This window comes from Cyprinodon variegatus, unplaced genomic scaffold (assembly GCF_000732505.1).
Source record: "Cyprinodon variegatus isolate N-32 unplaced genomic scaffold, C_variegatus-1.0 Scaffold314, whole genome shotgun sequence".
In the NCBI taxonomy this organism is placed as follows: domain Eukaryota; kingdom Metazoa; phylum Chordata; class Actinopteri; order Cyprinodontiformes; family Cyprinodontidae; genus Cyprinodon; species Cyprinodon variegatus.
Genome location: NW_015150767.1, coordinates 724,519 through 744,439, shown reverse-complemented (window position 1 = coordinate 744,439; position 19,921 = coordinate 724,519). Strand labels below are relative to the sequence as shown.

At 36.7% G+C, this 19,921-nt stretch overlaps 1 protein-coding gene across 1 annotated transcript in view; it reads left to right on the top strand.

Moving 5' to 3' along the window:
- Positions 1 to 18,604, top strand: part of LOC107090886 (ethanolamine kinase 1-like) — a 49,025-nt gene extending 30,421 nt beyond the window's left edge. The window contains exons 6-8 of the mRNA XM_015384496.1: positions 1,808 to 1,968; positions 9,218 to 9,291; positions 18,208 to 18,604. Coding sequence (XP_015239982.1) covers positions 1,808 to 1,968; positions 9,218 to 9,291; positions 18,208 to 18,301 — 329 coding nt within the window. The 3' untranslated portion in view covers positions 18,302 to 18,604. The remainder of the gene's footprint in view (positions 1 to 1,807; positions 1,969 to 9,217; positions 9,292 to 18,207) is intronic.
- The last annotated feature ends 1,317 nt before the right edge of the window (positions 18,605 to 19,921 follow it).

Below are 19,921 nucleotides of genomic sequence, written 5' to 3'. Positions count from 1 at the left end.
ATGCTCCATTTCATTGTTTTGTTAAAGTTTTCCTGTGGTTTCATCTGAATCCTATGGAGAATGTTAGGGTGATGGCAGAGAGACCTTCCAACTCTGAAGACTTAAAGCTCATCACGGCAGAAAAACCATCAAAATACCAGTGGGAATAATCCAAAAATCTGACCTGGGCTTTCCGAGGAATGCCACTGAAGACTTTTTCATCAAAAAATAAGAGATGTAGAAATAGTTTTTGACATTTCCATTTTCATAAGAATGTATAAAAAAGATTATTGTATTTTATTTTTTATGTGTTAAAAGATACCTTTCTTATTTCTTTTCTAATACATTGTTGGTTGAAGGACTTTTTTAAATCTAAATCTGTCAGGGGAAGGATTAAATTTAAGGGAAAATAAAAAGTTAAAGTCCCTTTAATGTGATGTCAGAGGAAGTGTCATAGTTATCACTTTTCTCTGAGGGCACAGAATGAATGCAGCTCATTTCTACTGCTGATCACTGTCGGCCAGCTGAGTAAAAGCAGGCTGCTACTATTATAAAACACCAAACTTCATCTGTATTTTAATATATATCTGATCGTAAAAAAAAACAAACAGACATAGGAACTAAGACAGCTTCTTCCATTTACCTTAAGACTGCAGACTCTAAAGAAAAACCAACTCAAATCAGCTTTTAATTCTTGTTCCTGTACAAAAACGCTAAAAGAGAGATGAATTTCTGCACTTTGAACAATAATGAACTAATTTTGTAGGCATTTACTATGTACTGAAATAAAAATAATAAGAAATAGGGATTCGAAATGCTGTAATTATGTTTTTTACTAGCAGTGGATGGAAAGATTTATATGGGGTGAATTTTGTTCCAAAATTTTGGCAAAGAGCACATTTTTTTAAATTGAAATTTGAAAAAGATTACATCTAGTAATGCGACTTTGAAAAATTTATTAATTGAAAGAAGGGTTTTGAAAGAAACTCTAGAAACTATTTTGTCATATTTACTTTATGAAATCTTTTCATATTTTATTTTTTCTAATGATAATTTGATCAAAGTTCTCCTTTTCAGATTGAGTTTAATGAAATCCTTCCTTTCCCCTGGAGGGAGGAGAAAGCTGTGTTTCTATTGGTCTGCTGGACGTTAGAAACAACACTTGTACTGGTCAATAGCGAGTGTTTGTGGTGTTGGCCTAAAGTGAAGAGAATCTCATCTGAAGAACTCTATTGTAAAAGAATGCAATTGGTTAAACTTAATCTGAAAAACAAATTTAAAAAAAAACTGAGAAAATGTAAATCTAAAATACAAAAAAATTATTTGAAAAAACAAAATAAAAAAAAATGTAATAAAACTGGAGAAAACAGACACCATTTCATTGATTTATAAATTCTTCAAAGTTTAAATGCAATTTTTGTTCAAATTCCCATTTACAAATCATGTTCTTTTCTTACAACAATCACCCCCAACATTTTTGACTTTCGATGAGATCCTGCTATTTTTTTTTTTTTTCATTTTATCTCATTTTTTTTATATATAAGCCATGAAATCTTTGTCTCTGTTTCTCTCACAGTTGTCAAACTGGAGCTCAAAAAATGTGTGAAAAGGATGTAAGCATTTTTTACTGAATCTTTGAAGAGATTGCTTGAATTTGGCAACTTCTTTGAAACCTTCTGGATAGATCATTTCCTTTATGCTGAGTTATTAGGTTCGATTTAAACCAAGATTCATATTAAATCACAGAAGTAGCAATTAGTCTTACGAAATAAAAAATATTCATTGACAGTAACCTACTGTGTGTGAACATGTGTGTGTCGGACTGAAGGTGTGACTGATGTGGACTACAGCCTGTATCCCAGCCAGGAGCTGCAGAGGGACTGGCTGACGGCCTATCTGCAGAGCTACAAGCACAGCACGGGCCTCGAGGTCACAGTTACAGACGCAGAAGTCACGCGGCTCTACATTCAAGTCTGCAAATTTTCACTCGTAAGTGCCGGCTCACATTCACCATGTTTTTCTTTTTTTTTTCATCGCAGTTAAGTAGATTCTTAACTCATTCAAAGCACTTTCAGAGAAGTGACAGTTCTCGAAAATCATCTTCATTTGGCCAAAAGTTTTCTTTCCCTTTCCTTCCATTTAGCCGTCAGGGTTGGGCACATTCACAAAACGATGAAAAAACACACATTATAAGATTAGAGCTTTCATTTCAGTAACATCCAGATGTGTGCAAACCTCAGAGATGACAGAGTGGCATCACCTTACCACCGCATTCTGATCATTTATATTTCCAGATGAATACACACACAGAAGAAAACCAAACCATCCTGTTTAAGCAACCGCCGCTCAAAGTTTGATGGACTCCATCCGAGTTGATTAGAAGCTACCGCAGGGAAAAAATGAAAGACGGCAACCAGAATTATTTTTCTTATAACCACAATTTTCATTCTTTGGTGGCTCAAGTGGTGCCGAGGTACCCGTCTGAACGGGCCTCTATCGCTCCATCACAATATGCAGAATTGTCCTTGCAATTTAGGGAGAGGGCAGGTTGGTGTGAACATCCCTTGAAATAGCCTAGAAGTGATATGGAAGCATATTACTTTTTAAAATAACCCATGCTTTGGCCAAAAAAACAGAGAGGGAGAAATTAGAAGAAGGGGGGAGTTGGATGGGGCGAGAGGGGTGAAATATGTCCTGGAATGGAGTGGGAGAAGTGATAACATCTTGTTGATTGAATTCAGATTTTCTGTAACAGACTGAGGAGTTGTGTTTTTTTTTTTTGTGACTCTGGAGATGTGAGAGAAATCGTTGGCTGACACATAAGTAGCCAAGTTTCCAGCTTCTCTCATTTTGACGCCCTGTGTGTTAAAATCAACGATGCGGAGCATGCCGTATTAACATAACCCCAAAAAGTATGTTTCATGTTGATATTTGTTATTGGATGTAAAGAGACAGAAAACATTACATCTAGTGTTATTTTTACTTTTCTTCATCTATTATTTGAATTATGAAGACTTTTTGGTAACAAATTTCAACCATGCTAGATTGTTTTGTTTAAAGATTTTTCTAAGTCAGTCATTTAAAATTGCCTAGTCTGTATTTTGAATATATATATATATTTAAGAGAATAAAGTGAATTATTTAAATTGAGATGATTATGTGTGAGAAATATGAATACATTTTAAAAATGGATTCAAAGCTGGACAGGACACTTATAACTAACAATGTTTAGATAGCATGTCGCTCTAAACAAATATTGTTTTTAATCTTGATTTAAAATAACTTAGGGTTTAGGTGCATATAACAATAAAAATTAACCAAACTCTTATACTATTTGAAAATATTTGTGCAGATTTCAAATTATTTAAATGGTAAATTAACTCTAAATATTTTTTATCACGATATTCATATGTTCTTTTTTTCTATTTAAAGCCAGGATTGTAATCATGCATGTATAGCACATCTATGAAGCAAACATTGCACTTTAAATGTTGCACATACAGGTTATAAATACACCCTATTAGGTGCTAAACATGAGTCTCCCAGGTTCTTAAAAGAGGTTGTAATTCTCTCTTATCATTTTCTTATCATAGTTAGAAAAAGAACAACAAAAACGCACCAGTTTGGTGAATTGTTAAGGGCTAAAAATGGATGCTGTACCACATACAGAAAATTGGAAACCAAGGTTTAAATTATGGAGAGTTCATTCTATATTTATTAATAATTACAAAGTGAACTTATTCTCTTTTTTAGATATATTTATCCTTCTACAAATGACATTGTATTATTTTATAAATTTGAACTGTATTTTTTTATTATTTAATGGTTTATTTAACAGTATAATTATAAATCTAATATTTCAATTGCAGGACATAGATAGATAAATAAACATTGAAATATCTACTTGTTTCAAGCGACATTCATGTTTACATATTTCATTACACACTTCCTCCACAACTATCTTGACCCCCTACTTGGTGTCTTGTGATCCCACTGGGGGTCTTGACCCCTGCTGTAGAGTGCTGTGAAAAAAAATTAAAATTAAATTAATTTTTTTATTTTTACTTGTTAAAAAAAAAAAAAAAAGGACGGAATAAATGCTATAAAAATTCTATAAAAAATAATTTTTAAAAAGTACTCATTCCTCGCAGAACTTTTTAATCTCATTTTATCGCATTACAGGCAAAGAGCTAAATGGATTTTATGAAAAAGATCAAGACCAAGTAGAGGAAATAGGGATTTTACAGTTTTGGTCTGATAACCTGAAAATATAAACTAGGAAACCCTATCAAAATTTTAATTCTTAAAAATAAATCATAGACTATGCACCATTTTGAGCCTTTTAAGCATGGGGCTCCTAAAATTGGGACCAAGAACCCCTGGATGGGTCATGAGATAGTTTTCACAAAATGTGTAATTTAAAAATTAGTAGTATTCTTCAGATAAGGCATTAAATTGTAAATTCTCCAAAAATATAGTTAGATACATTTGGAATGATAAATACACTTTTTAATAAAAAAAAAAAAAAAAAATTATTAAACAATTTATGAAATCATGTCACTTTATATTTGTATAAATGTGGAGTAAAGTGATTATTTGCATTTTCAGGGGGCCACCAGTCAGCTGCATTGGTATCTATGGGCTCAAATGTTTGGGAAATAAAATTGGTTGATTGATGTACCCTTATCTTTGCATTTTGCAGGTTTAAGGGGTATGAAAACCTTTATTAGTTACTGCATGCAGCCAATATTTGAAAAATCTGGTAAATATCTCTTTCATCTGAACTTTTGTTTAGTTTTTTTCTACTCTGTTTATAACAGGACTGAAAACTAATAAGTATGAATACTTAAATCATTGCTTGGAATAAGAAGAGGAATCTGTATTCACTCATTAGCAAATGATGATTTTGATGATCTGGTGAGAGAAGCTGTGTGGCCGTTTGCCAGCCGCGTAAAAAACCCTGAACCGTCTCTTTCCCATCTTCAGCTCCAGCTGAATGCTGCCAAGACGCAGTGGGCTCCTTGCAGATGGTTCTCTTCCTCCACAGGGATCCCCCGCGTCGCCGCAGCTAAAGCTCGTGGCTATGTGATGTCGCTTTTTCCGCATGTCTTTCTCTTGCCCCCTCCCCATTGCCTCCCCACCACCGACGATCTCTGCTCAGCGTTAGATTAATGCTCCTCCTAATGAAGAGCAGTTACTAATCATAGAGGAAGCGCTCAGTCTTTTTCCCAACTAAGGATGGAGATTAGAGACGAAGATCTGCCAGGTTTGGCGGGGAAAGCCAAGGGAAACCACACAATGCTCCACAAGTATTTCATTCCACCCTTTATTTGATTATCAAATAAAAATGTGATTATATCACTGGGCCACAGAACAGAGGCCTGTCTGGATCTTATTAGGATATGCTATTAGTGGCCTTGCCATGAAGATTTACAATAAGGGTGGAGAACAACAGAAATTTATGGAGGCATGGAAGTCCGCAAGCCTAAGTGTGCAAGGTCATTAAGGAGGGAACCATTCAATACAGAGGTTTGTCATTCTGAGTGAGCGGCGTGCAGCCTGCATGCAGCGACAGCAGTTTCTGAAGCAGTTCAACCCGACAACTGGAGGTCGCAAAGTGTGTTTTTACAATCTTGCACGCTGGCATGAGAAAAATTAAACCAAACATTCACACACCCTTTACTGTAGTTCCTTAAAGTAAATTTAGTATCTCCACATGCATTTACCAGATTGACAGAGTTAAAATATGTGATGCCCTTGTGGTTAATGCATCGCACTTGTGATCTGAGAAGGTTGCAAGTAGCCGGTTTGATCCCCACAGCTTGCACCATGGATCCCTGAGCAAGACCACACACTGCTCTCTGGGCACCGCACATTAGCAGTCCACTGCTCCCCAAGGGGATGGGTTAAATGCAGAGGTCAAATTCTCCATTGTGAGATTAATAAAGTCCAATTTTATATATATATATATAAATATGTGACCTTTTGCTGCCTAACCGGATCAGGTCTGCATCTTTTCTTTAAAAGCTAATGAAGTCTTTGCAGAGGCTTTAAAGATGCATTACATTATCTACAGTCAGTGGTGGATGTAGAAAGTTTCATAAAAAAGGCACAAAATATCCTTTTCATTAAAATACATAATGTTTCAAATCAAGCATAAAACCCTCGCTTGACATTTTGCCAAAAAGCTTGCCTGTGACAGCAATTCGCATGAGAGGTAAAAAGCATCAAGTCTGCTGGTTGTTGCTTTCACCTCAACATGGCAGACCTGGATATTACTAAGCCAGATGCAGGGCTTTTTTTTTTCTCTGGAACGTCGAACAAGAGCCACCAGCAGCGTCCCTGTTGTTTCTTCAATTTATGCACAATACAAACACTCACTCCGGAAGCGCTCATTTAATAAGGTTGTGTCTAACATCAAAGCTGACCAATAGAAAGGAATGATAACAAGGTGAACTGAAAGGATCTATTTCAAAAGAATGCAATTTGTAAAACTCCATCTGTAAAAGAAAGAGTGTGAAAAAAGACATTAAAAATCTGAAATTTGCTAAAATAATACTAATAAAAGAATAAATTATAATATAAAATCTGTAAAATAACACTTTTTAATACGGTAAAATGAAATTTAAAGAAATTAAATTGGAACTCATAAAATATGAAAAGTACATAAAAAAAAAAAAGGTTTGGTCAGGATTTGGACAGGTGTTGTTAAAAATTAAAAGCAGAGATTATTTTCCCCCATTTTAAGGTAACTAAGGTAAAAAAAAAATAATAATAATTAAATAGTTTTTAACTGTAGTCTAGTTGTAAAAAACAAAGAACGCCGGTCATTGACCAAGGCACCTCTCAGTATAACTGCCATCACTCTCTAGACTGGGTAAGGTACAAATGCAGAGGACACATTTCCCACTGGGATCAGCTTCATAGCCATGGTAGACCACTTCTTTGATTTGATTTATTTTGCTTAGGCTACTTGTAGATGTAGCCAAAGCATCTACTTTTTTTTTTGCTCTTTCAACCAAATGTTGAAAGAGCAATATCATTGCTATTACTGTTAATATATAGTAGAAATTGTATACATTCAGTAATAAAATGTCACAGGGGATGGTATGGGGGGATGGTCATATACAGTAAGGAGGGGGATGATTTTTAAGATTTTTTTGAGAAGGGGGATGCCATCCCCCCTCAACTCTAGTACTGGAGCACTGGATGAGCCTGTCAAGGTGGTGAGAAAATAAGAAAGTTGGTATGATATGTCTTTAAAGGAATATAAGGCCTTTTTCCTCTTCCTTCATCAGTAAAAATGGTTGGTCGGCCGGTCCAAATATAATAGCTCAAAAACCTTTTCAATTCAGTGTATTTATATAGCGGCAATTCACAACCATGTCATCTCAAGGCACTTTACAGAGACAATTCAACCAGATCTACAGTCAGATTGGTTCAAAAGAAAGCTGATTGCATCGACTCATTGACCTGAAAGCAATCCCTCACCCCAAGCATGCTTGTAGCGATAGTGGAGAGGAAAACTCCTTTTAACAGGAAAAAACTTCCAGCAGAACCAGTCTCAGTGTGAGTGACCATCTGCTGAGGCTGACTAGGTTTCAAGGAGACAGAAGCAGAGATACAAAAAGATTCAGAGATACAGTACAAAAGTCAACTGTCAACCAGCTCCACAGGTGACCCTGTCCAGGAAACACAAAGCTGGGCAGACGAGCTCCAAGCCAGCTCCCATGTAAGAGGATGAAAGAGAGCACAGGCAGATGGACTACACTAAAAAACAAGCCAAGCTCCAACATCTATAAACAAAGGTGTTGATTGCAGCAGCAAAGCTATCTCTCTCCAGGATAATGTCGGAGCCAAACAAGAACAGACCAGATGAAGCTACTATGATAAGAAAAAGCAGAGAGAGAAAATATTAGAGATTGAACTAACAAAGTACTGCAGAATGATGAAAAGGGCTCTGTATGTCCTCCAGCAGTCTAAGCCTATAGAACCATAACTATAGATATAAGTGAGGATAACCTGAGCCAATCTAACTATAAGCTTTATCATAAAGGAAAGTTCAAAGCCTACCCTTAAAAGAAGACAGGGTGTCTGCCTCACGGACTAAAACTGGTAGTTGGTTCCACAGGAGAGGAGCCTGATAACTAAAAGATCTGCCTCCCATTCTACTTTTAGAAATTCTAGAAACCACTAGTAAACCTGCATATTGAGAGCGAAGTGCTCTGTTAGGAACATAAGGAACATTCATATCTCTAATACAAGATGGAGCTAGGCCATTTAAGGCTTTATATGTGAGAAGGAGGAATTTAAAATCTATTCTTGATTTAACAGGAAGCCATTGAAGAGAAGCCAGGATAGGAGAGATATGATCTCTCTTTTTGGTTTTCATCAGAACTCTAGCTGCAGCCTTTTGGATCAGCTGAAAGCTTTAACTACAGTTTGTGGACTTCCTGATAGTAAAGAATTACAATAGTCCAGCCTTGACAGTCTACATAGTAAAGATAATTAGCAGTGATCCCTGTGGTACTCCACAGATAACCCTTGAGCATCATTAACGTGAACAAACTGAAATCTGTCAGACAAATAAAATTGAAACCAACCTAGGGTGGTTCCTGGCATCCCTACGAAATATTCAAGTCTTTCTTTGCTATGATCAACTGTATCAAATGCCACACTACGATCTAACAGGGCAAGTACCAATACAAGTCTGTTATATGAGGCCATGGAAATGTCATTAGTGACTTTCACAAGAGCTGTTTTAGTGCTATGATTAGCTTTAAAAGCAGATTGAAACTCTTCAAAATGTTCACTATGGTGTAAGTGGTCACACACTTGAGAAATTTATCAAACTAAGGCTACAAGGATGATGCTGTTTTATGTGTTTGCAGCCCAGCGGGACATGTTTCTGTTCTTATGGGATTTTAATTGACCTTTTGCTTCAATTTACCTTGGGATTTATTGTATTTCACCAAATGCTGCTTATATTAGATCGTTCTTCTACAGACAAAAACAACATTACTGATGATAGATTTAAAGAAGCCTACTTTGAAGTAAAATCTGAACTAGTGGGACAGTGGCCTTAGGAGCTTTATAACAACAGATATATATATATATATATATTTTTTATTGAATGATGAATCACCAATAAATGATGACTTTTGCCAAAATTGACAAATTAAATGAGATGATTCTGTTTGTGTTCAGTGCAGATTTATTTCTCCGTCTCTTCCACCAGGCATCCAACTTCTTCTGGGGTCTCTGGGCCATCCTGCAGTCCCAATACTCCTCTATTAACTTCGACTTCCAAAGGTTTGTACACATTGCAAATTTCTTTACCTCTAAGATGACCTGAAGAGTTCTGGTAGAGATCTTTCTTTCGTCAAAACAGGGTTAGTGTTCAACTGAGTGATGATATCTTTTAATATATTAGAGGATCTTCCATTCCTCTTCTGTCTGTCCTCTTCTTGTGTAAGTGCAGAAGGATTTCTGCATCTCCCTTTTCTTGTCGCCTCTCTCAGCAGACAAAATGTTTACTTGGGGAATATTCTGCTTCTCGTCACTGTTGCGCCACACATCATGATAGGATGAAAGCCAAACCTTTCATTAAGACTTTAAAAGGATGCCAAACCTAATTTCTTTTATTTTTAAATTTACAACAGCATGCATTAGGACTATTTATCTTAAACGACTCCAGGAGACATTCCTCATCACCGGCAAGCAGACAGTAAAGTTCAAGAGGGCACAATGCTTCCTTCTCCCCCTACCTTTTACCATAACGTCTCACTTTTCTTTGTGCCCCACACCAGCAACAGTTGTGATGGTGATCCTAATCACTATTGACACACGGCACCCTCCCTATGTGTGGCTTTCTCTGCCCGCTTGCTGGATCAGCAACAGGGCCCCCACCACATTTCGATCTGGGCCTCGAAGGAAATGTGATCCAGAGGGGTGCTGGGGCACAGAGGCTCTATTGTTTTAAAGCTGTCGACCCAGCCTTACTATATGTCTTGCATAGCCGTCTGTTACTTTAAGCCGCCGGCTGAAGTTGTTTTAAAGTGCATGCAGAAGGTTGGGTTACCTTTCTTCAACCGGAGGGGTTAAACTAGAATGAGCTCAGAGAGCAACAGTAACTGCAGGGAAGAAGGTCTAATCTTTGAAAGCAGCAATACTTCCCTAACCTATGTCATCCCCTAATGGATCACTCATAACTGTTTTAATTCTTTGTTCCTACCTACCTCCTAAATCTTTTTTTCAACAAGCATGACATAAATAAAACCTTGTTAGCCAGGGTTCTGTAAGGTTGTTCTTTGTACACATTTCTTTGTTTCTTATTCTATCTTCATTAAGGCTTAAATTTAGAAATGACTGGTGTGATCTCAGAGCTGATAAACATGTTGACAAGCTTGAAATAAGTTCATGTGAGCTGACTAGTGACAAGTTAAAACATGCAATGCATAAGCAGTTAGCTTTCAAACTACTGTAACTTTGGTCAGAAACTTCGATCTGTTGGGAAAGTGAGGTTTGTGCTTTTTTTTTAAGGAATTGGTTTATCTAATGCTGCTGTTCATTTCCCCAAAATCTTAGATTAATCTCACTCCCAGAAATTTGAGCTCTTGTGCTTTATAACCAAGTGAGCCATAAAAATGGTATTTGTTACTTATGTATTTATCCATCTATTCACATAGACTATCAACATTTTACTTATGACTAAGCCTGTGATTAGCTTATTTTAATGACGTACAAACTGCAAACAAGTGCAAACAAAGCCTAGTATGGGCTGGTTGTAATGTTCTAAGTATAGTGAAAATTTTGTTCTATTGTTGTTGCATTAAAAAACACATTTTGTAAATACATTTTTTATCTAAAAACACTTTTTACTGTTTTCTCATACTTGATTTTATCCAAACAAAAAATCCAATATGTTTTTCATATTCATTTTTATTTTTAAAGTTTTTGTTTTTTATTTTGTTCCAATTGAAATTACAGATTTAATACTCTATATAATAATTTCTGTTAATAAAACTGTAAAACTTCTCAATCAAACTTTAACTTTGTATTTTATCTTTTCAAGATTCATTTTTTTTGTACTTTTTTCACAGATTTGTATTTATTTACTTATTCAGATTGAGTTTTACCAATTTCATCCTTTTCAAATTGCCATTTGAACAACAAAAAATAAAAAAAAATAAAAATGTAGCTCACATACAGTACATGCCGGCCAATAGAAATTTGTCTTTGCTGCTCACTCCAATGGAAAGCTCAAAAAGTGAAGAGAATGTGATCCGAAAAACGCAAATTGAAAAAATAAAAAATAATAAAAATTTGAACTAAATACACATAAAGACAATAAGGAAAAAACATTATGGAAAAAATAAAATGTTATTTAAGGTTTTTTGTCATTGCAATTTCTTTAATTTTTCTTAAACAAAACAAATTATTTTTCTTACAACAGTGAATCAACAAACTTCAGTCTGTATACCAATGCACAGTAAAAATGTCCATCATAAGTTTCCAAGAATAACATAACCAAGAAAGTTTTTCACTTTTGGCTTGTTCTGGCAGTTTGTTGAGTCACAGTTGATAACTCTTCAGCCACATTTCTAATGGCTGTCCTAGACAATACTAGAAGTTGCTGGATGACTTTAAAAATCGGTCATGATTCGGTCCAAGCTGCAGAAGAGCGGAATTTAATTCAGTTCAAAAAAACTTTATTAATCCCAAAGGGAAATTAAATGTTGCAGTAACTCATTGTTTTTTTGTTTTTTCTTTAACCAGATGTTGTAGGTATTGATAGCTGCCGGCAGGAAGAATCTTCTGTCATGGTCTGTCTTGCACCGAGCTCTGGAGAAGCCTCTGACTGAGGACACTCAGTCGGTATTTAACAATCTGAGTAACAGGATTCTCTCCATAATATTCTTCACTTTATGGAGAATTCCTCTTTTTGAAATCCTCTCATAAAAATGTCAATATTGGCAAGATGTAAAGTTATAAAAAGCACTCTGAATGCCATTAAAACTACAATAGAACGCTATAAAATCATTTTAAACATGAATACTTTCCCTAAACCTAAACTAAATAAATATTTTTTTATACATATATAAATTCATATTTAACCAAAAGTCAGGTAGCAGAGAGATATACATGGATGAGGTCACTAAGTGACTGAGGCTGACTGTGAAATCAATTATATTCAGTTTATTTATATCTCACCAATTCACAACACATATCATCTCAAGGCACTTTACTGAGACAATAATTTGTTTATTTTTCATGCAAAAGTTTCAGAAAGCATTATGTTGCAAATTATATTTACATCCCCATCCGCAACTTTTTAGTCAACCTTGGTATTTTAAAGAGGACTTCCATACGCTGTCCAACTTACAAGAGAAGACCCTTATTTGTAGCTTTTCGGTACTACATCTTCATCATGCAAACTGCCGTTATGAACGGTCAGTTAATTGAGTTCAAGATGAAGTCCACTATATAGTCCCTGCTCTACAGTGTATAGTGATTGAGGGGTTCAGGCAGACATTCGCTCACAGCCTGTGACTCATAATTTGCCAGCCCACTAGAAGTGTTTGACCCAGTGATTGGTAAAAATTGACATTGACACACGTCCAAATGACATCTACATTTGGTTAAAAAGTGAAAGGTGAAAAGCTATAATCCTTCTACAGTTGGGCTGAAGTGGGACAGAATCAGACCGACCAAACAGATCAATTTTCAACTATTTCTGGATTAAATCAAAACTACCGTGGACCGACCTGATCTTGCCTAAACCAACATCTAAATGACGTGTGGTGTATAGGGGGACTGGATCACCTACTCTTATTCGTTGAATGTTACTGTGTTCATGTTTTTGTGTGTCTGGTGTGTATAAGAAACTTTCCGCCCAGCTCTATCCCCCTGAGTCAAATTTTTGCCGACTTCCCAACGAGTGACAGGCGTCACACAGGCCTTGTGCTCTAACCCAGTCCAGATGTAGATGTGACAATGGAGAGCCACAACGGGAATGTGAACCCGCCCTCCCTCTACCGTTCTTATTTACTTTCCTCTTATGATTTTACTCATGTGTTGAAAGTGTTTTCGAGTCAGTGGTTTAGATTTGTGGACATCCTGGCAGGCCCAGCTGTTATTTGACAAAGACATTATTATGAGGAAATGAACAAAGGAGGAGGCCCACTGTTTGGAAAGGACTCACTGCAAAATTGAAGGAATTGGGCACAAAAGCACATTGTGAAATGGAATACCTGCTTTTTATGCATCAACTAACTGTTTTACCTCACTCCCCCTAAAACGAAAAGGTTCTCAGTTTAATTTCCTAGGATGATAAATGCTGAAAGCTTCTTAGTTCTCAAGTTGATCTTAATACATTCAAGGATTAATGAAACATTTTGTAAAAGCAGCGATAAGGAACTGGGTGGGAACATATTGCACAATTATAAATCTGTTTGCATGAAAGATTAACATGACAACATGCTATGATTAGATGTTATTTAAAACTTGAGAGCTACGTCATTTCATTCTCACTAACTTAGGTTAAAGGGATAAAACTATGAATCTGTTAGGGTAGTAACAATGAAAATTTATTTATTTTTACAAACCACTTAAATAATTCACAAATAACAAGTTGATACAATAATATTTTTCAGTGAAATGTCAGTCGAGGTTTGAATAACCTACATATGGTGGCACATTTCCATATCTAACTCTAAAGACAGTTGTTACAGTCCCAGCCTTTGGCTGTTGGTGGAATAGGAGACACTAGAGAAACGAAGAGAGGTGAAGAAGAAGAGGAAGTAAACTAAAGGGGTTTGTAAGCAAGTCTGTGTTGTTTTTAATCCTTCCAAGAGGGAAAAAAAGTCCTAAAATGTTTCCATCTGGGGGCTCGTCCAGGATCGCTCCGTAAAAAGAAGGAATAAAATATAGAGCATAGCAAGAAATGGATGAAGGAAGCCGAAAGAACTTTCAGAAGGGCTTCTAAGATGGCTTCGGCTCTGGCTAATGTAGCTGCTGGAGTTTAAATGCACGCTGATGAAAGGAGCTGAAAAGTAAGCCCCAATCCCTTCCTGGTGCATAGAGGAGAGATTTGGCAGGATGATAAAGGTTTTAGTGACAAAAGGAGCATTGAGTGGCGTTGTGATGATCGGTAAGAGCATCAGATTTATAGCCAGGGTGTAGCTGCTATTAACGGGGTGCTGTGCACATACCCCGTTAATCCAACCAATACCTTTTGTTTAACAGTCAGACGGGTCCAGCTATGTATCTCCAATTTGCCCACCTGTGCAACCTGATTTCACCCAGATGAATGAAAAGCCCATATATCATGCTGTAGCACCTCAAGGCAGGATGGGGCACTATGCCCATATTTTACCCCAGCAAAATACAGCATGCAATCAGCAGCTTGGTTCCTGTCACTTTGGTCATGGGTTGAACAGCATTGGCAGCACAGAGTGCCCAACATGTAATGAGAAGATCCCAATATTGAAGCCTTGTCAGTTTGATGGAACTAGTTTGTGGAAGGGGTTCCTTTACCAGTTTGAATGCTGTGGTAAAGTTAATCACTGGACTGAATATACTAAAGCTGTTCAGTTAAAGTTCTGCCTTACTGGCTCATCTGGAGCCATTTTACAAAATAATCCCAGATCAGCTAACTGGAGCTATCAGCGGAATGTGGAGGAGGTAGAAGCTGCCTATGGGCCTTGCTCGAAACATGCTGTAGCTATTGGCATCGAACTAAGGCAGAGAGTGTGGAAAACTGGAGAAGCCCTACATGTATTAAGAGATGACATCTATGAAAAAGTCTTTATTTTTACGTCAACTGTACAGAGAAAGAGCAAGATCGTATTAGCTTAGAGATTTTCACCAATGCTCCAGGTGACCCTGATCTGATTCAAAAACTGTTAGCGAAGAGACCAATTACCCTTGCCATAACTAATTGGATAACCCAAAGGCATGATGCTACAAGGACTGCCCATGTGGTTACGCAGTTGATTCAGTAGAGTACACATAACTTTCCATCTCATGGGGCTAGACTAGCAGTGGTCCACGGAATAAAAATATGTGTCCTCCTAGACTCTTGTACCCGGAGAAATGTGCTGTCCCTGCATGACTTCAACTAATTTCCTTCTGAATTCAGACCAACCATCCAACCATGGGTCGCACAAACATTACAGGCAACTGGGACAGGAAGGCTGCCTGTGCTGGGAGAGGTGGTTCTGCCAGTGCATATTGGGAGCATGTGGTGGATGTCAACTGTATCATTGCTGATACCGATGAGAGCACAGAGATCATCTTGGGCCATCCTTTCTGCTTAGACTATGGATGCAAAGAAACAACCCTGTTAGGGGAGAATGTTCCCCAGTTGGGCTTTGACCTTGAAGTTGGCGTACATGAAGTGAGGGTGGCCTGTACCACCGTGTTGGGGCCTGGACACAAGTATGTGGTGCCTGGTCTTTCCCATACTTAATATACTACCAGTCAGACACTTATGATGAGCCCTCATCCAAAACAAACGCATAATGGTGGCCCATTTCATCGTTCAGCAGCAGTCAGCCAGCCTACCCATCAGGATTTTCAATCCAGGCACGATCCTTGTTAAGGTAAAGAAAGGAGTGGTATAGAGATGTTCACTCCAATGGCCCGAAAATTTGGCCTGCACTGGACTCGTTAAACACAACATCATGACAATGGAAGGACCTCCGGTAAGCAGCCCCACCATAAAATGTATCAACAGAAACAAGAAGCAGCAGGTGATCAGCAGGTGATTCAGAGCTTGGAGGCTGGTCTGGCCCAACCCAGTAATAGCAGCTGGTCAGAGCCAATAGTAATGGTGAAAAAGAAAGATCAAAGCTCTAGACTGTGTAGAACACAGGGCCCTGACCGAACAAATGATTAGGGATGTTTACCCACTGCGTCGGATCCAGGACACCCTCGATACCCTCTCCACTGCTAAGTTCTTCAGCACACTCGATCTGACATGTGGATAATGTCAAGTGGAGTTTAGACACCCCCGGCCAGAAGAGCCGCTACGTTCTGAACACGTAAAGAGCTTTTTAGATGGAACGTGATGCCCTTTGGACTGTGAAATGCTCCATCCACATTCCTAAGGCTCATGGACGTGTCCTGGCAGGGTTGCAGTGGGACAACTGCTTGGTTTACCTTGACAACATCACAGTTCTAGGCCGAGACACAGGATAGATGTTGGAGCGACTGGAGCATGTGTTTGCCAGGCTGTGGGCAGCTAACCTCAAGCTCAAACCTTCCCGAATGCTGCCTGTTTTGAGAGCAAGTGTTTTTTTGTGGGCCACAGAGTTTCAGCTGAAGTTGTTGCCACTGACCCTCAGAAAATTTGGCGGGTACAAGAGTGGATGATTGGACTTATTAGATAAGTATAAGTCTCTCTCTGCAAACAATAATGTAAGCATGGAATTTGTTTCACTTAGTGATAAAACAGTTATTTTGACCTGATATTAAACTGAGTTTTGTTTCCTGAAATCTCCTTTCACTCCTTGCACCTGCAAAAAAAACTGAAAAATATTAATGAACTTGGTTTTTAATGAGGTAGTTGCGAATGTTTCTCAGCAAGCAAAAATGCTGTTGTTTGTAGAAGCACATGCTAGCAACAGATTAAATCTGTCCAGAAAACAATAATGCTTTTTAAGGCTCCCCATAAATATATTTAGAAGAGTTAAAATGTTTCCTTAGTATTGGCATGATACAAATTAATTTTATTCCTCCTAATATTATTAGCTGTTTTGCTTTGCCACATGGTTAGACTCCACCAAAGCACATATCTGGCATAATCTTTAGGTTGAAGCGTCTCATTTTGGTGCAGCAGAAACAACTGAAAAAAATATTTCCAATAGACGAAGACAAGAGAGGGGCTGACTCTGAAATAATAATTAGAGCTCAGTTTTACATACAGATGCACAAGGGGAGCAGAGTGATGAAACACAAGTATCTGAAAAGCTTCTGTCTGAATTATCTTTTGTCTCACTAAAGCAGTAAAAGCGAGAAAACCGATTCGGCATTGAAGAGTTCAGTGAAAGCACTAATTAAAGGACCAACTCCTCTCTTTGCCTCCATTTTCTTTGCCTTTCAAACTTCACTTAATTTCAAAGGGGTGTACTATAATGGCCAAGGGCAACGGCGTACTCAGACATCAGATTTATTGAGACACGCTCAACAGTAAGGTAGGAACGAGCGCAAAACCACTTTTATCACCGTTAAGCTGTGCTTAGAAGCTTTCAGACTCTTCACTTTATTGAACAAAGACTCGATGCAGTTATTTATTTTATTTGCAGCTACAAACAAAGACACCTTGCCCACCATGAGCAGGAAAGAAGCACATACTGTTTGAAATTTCATATAACACACAATAAAGGACCATTACTTTGCAACTCACTTTATACCTTACACTTTCCTTTTAAATGATCCATTATTGTGCCAACTTATTGACTGATAAACAACATTACAGCTGCAGAAAAAAACCCACCTGTTAATGTTTTAGTACAGTAGCAACAGAGTAAGCAGAGTTCAATGGCACACTGAAATATAGCCTTATCTCAAATAAAACAATAGTCTAAATTTTTTATTTATTTGAACATATTTGGAAAAAAATTGGATTTTTCTTAATAAACAAAGTGGTTGATCTTCCTCATGGATAGATTGATCTGCATGTGTGGGCTGGTCTGAATTTCTGATGACCCTACAACCTTCAGGAGCAATCCCTTTTGGTTAACAGGGTTATATACATTGTTGTTTCACTTGAAACAAACCCTAAAAAAAAGAGATATAGAAAACCACTAAAAAAGCATGATGATGTCACACAGTTAGGCAGTAAATACAATAAAACATACATATACATATCGCTTACCACTGTACCTCTACATTTTTATAATTTAAAAATAATAATAAAAAAAAAAAAAGAAATAAAATATATTAAAAGAAATCGAGAACAGCAAAGTTACTCTCAAAACTTTTTTTTTTTCAGTTTAAAAGGTTAATTATTGGATTTTCTTTTAATTAAAATTTGCATTTAGAAAATGTTTTCTTTGCTTGCAACAACAATTGAAAATAGTTCAATCCATAATAACGAACCATAGACAGATTAATAAAAAATCTGTTAAAGCCTAAAAATATATATGTGAAACATGATTTTAAGATTTGTTTAAAGCTAAACTCCTCTTAATCCTTTAATTTTCTGCCCTCTTTTGTTCCCAGGTATGCCATAGCACGACTCAGTTACTACTTTGAAAAGAAAGAAGAATACTTTGGATTGTCACTGAGCCAGTTAACCAACTCAACCTCTAAATAAAGCCTTTAAAAGATCTGATCTGCATTTGAGTTTTTATTGACTCAATGTGGTACAAACTGTTGTTAAAATGTAAAGGCATGGAATCAGCCTATAAAATGCTCCCTTTGTTTGTTATTTCAGTCCATAGGGAGATTTAATGTGTTTTCCTATCACCGTGATTTATTGAATATTTATATTACCACAGTCAGTATGCCGATAAGCCTGTTTGGCAAATTGAGACAAAGCTCATGCCAGAGAAGCATTAATTGTCCCCGCAGCCAAGTTGCATAAAGCCACAAAAACTGAGCCTGGTCATAAAAGCCATAAGAGGGTTATTTGTGGGCTTATAGAGCATGTACCACAGTTCTGATGGAAAACAAGTTTTCATGTCGGCTTATTCAAAGTTGGAAGTTATTTGGAAATGTTTTTGTTTCCTCAGAGCTGTAAAGCTGTTGTTGGTGGAAAACTTTTCCAGTGTTGGATATCATGAAATTTTAACTCTGAAAATTGGTGAAGTATTAAAGCTGCTAATTTAACAGAGGGCGAATAAATCCGAGCAAACCGAAGCTTGAAATTGTTGTAAATCTATAATGTATTCTAAATCACTTGACGACAAAAGCCATTTCAAATAGTTGCATTTTTCTCATATTTGTTTTTTCACAACAACCACTTCAAGAAAAGAGAAGAAGAGTGGTAAGTTAATTTCTGTTTGCTAAGAAACTGGTATTCACACAAGGGAACTGTATCATTCAGGATTAGATTGATGCTATAATTATAGTAATTTTTCTATGTTATAAAATGATTATCATTATATCTAGTGCCAGAAAAATAACCATGAAGATATGTTTTATTGTTATGCTGTTCTGACACTATCATTTACAGAGAATAGACACCAGAGCATATTAAAAGCCAAGATTTCAAACATTAACTAACTTCCAGACGTGCACCATATCATAGCTTTTTTTAACTGAATTTGTCTCATCCTCTGTGTATCAAAGAAACTATTGTACTTTATCCCAGGTAACTTTGAATAAAAGGCTTATTTGACTGTGCCAGATTCTGTGTGAAGCACTTGCATATCACTCAAAAGACTTTTGTATAACTTTTTTCCTGTTTTAGTTTTTGCATCTAATACAATGTGATTCTATGATAATATTTTGATATCTGCATTTATTTCAACATTTTACAATGTGATTTTCATCCAGTGCAATTTAATAAACAAAACTGAAATATATTAAGTGAAAAAGAAGCATCATCATATTTCAACTTAGTAATCTGTTTTTTGCAAGCAAACTTGTTAATATTTGACCAAAGTACCCTCTAATAGATTTTATTTTGTTGACAGTTTCCGTCTGCTGATCCAATAGATTCAGGGTTTTCTGGACTCACCAATCATTTGGTTTGTTATTTTGAATTTCTCACTGTGATCTTGAAATTTTAATACAACTTTCTCTTTAGCTCTGTAGTACACACTTCATTCTCTTTAAGAAAAAGTTTATCTTTGATGAAGGTGTTCATATTTCCCCCAACATCAATAAACCCTTATTTGAAATAGGAAAAAAGTAACCATTCAGATCATGATGCTGCCATATTCTTTCAGATTGTTTTTTATGTATTTTATTTCCCTGATGTAGATATTTT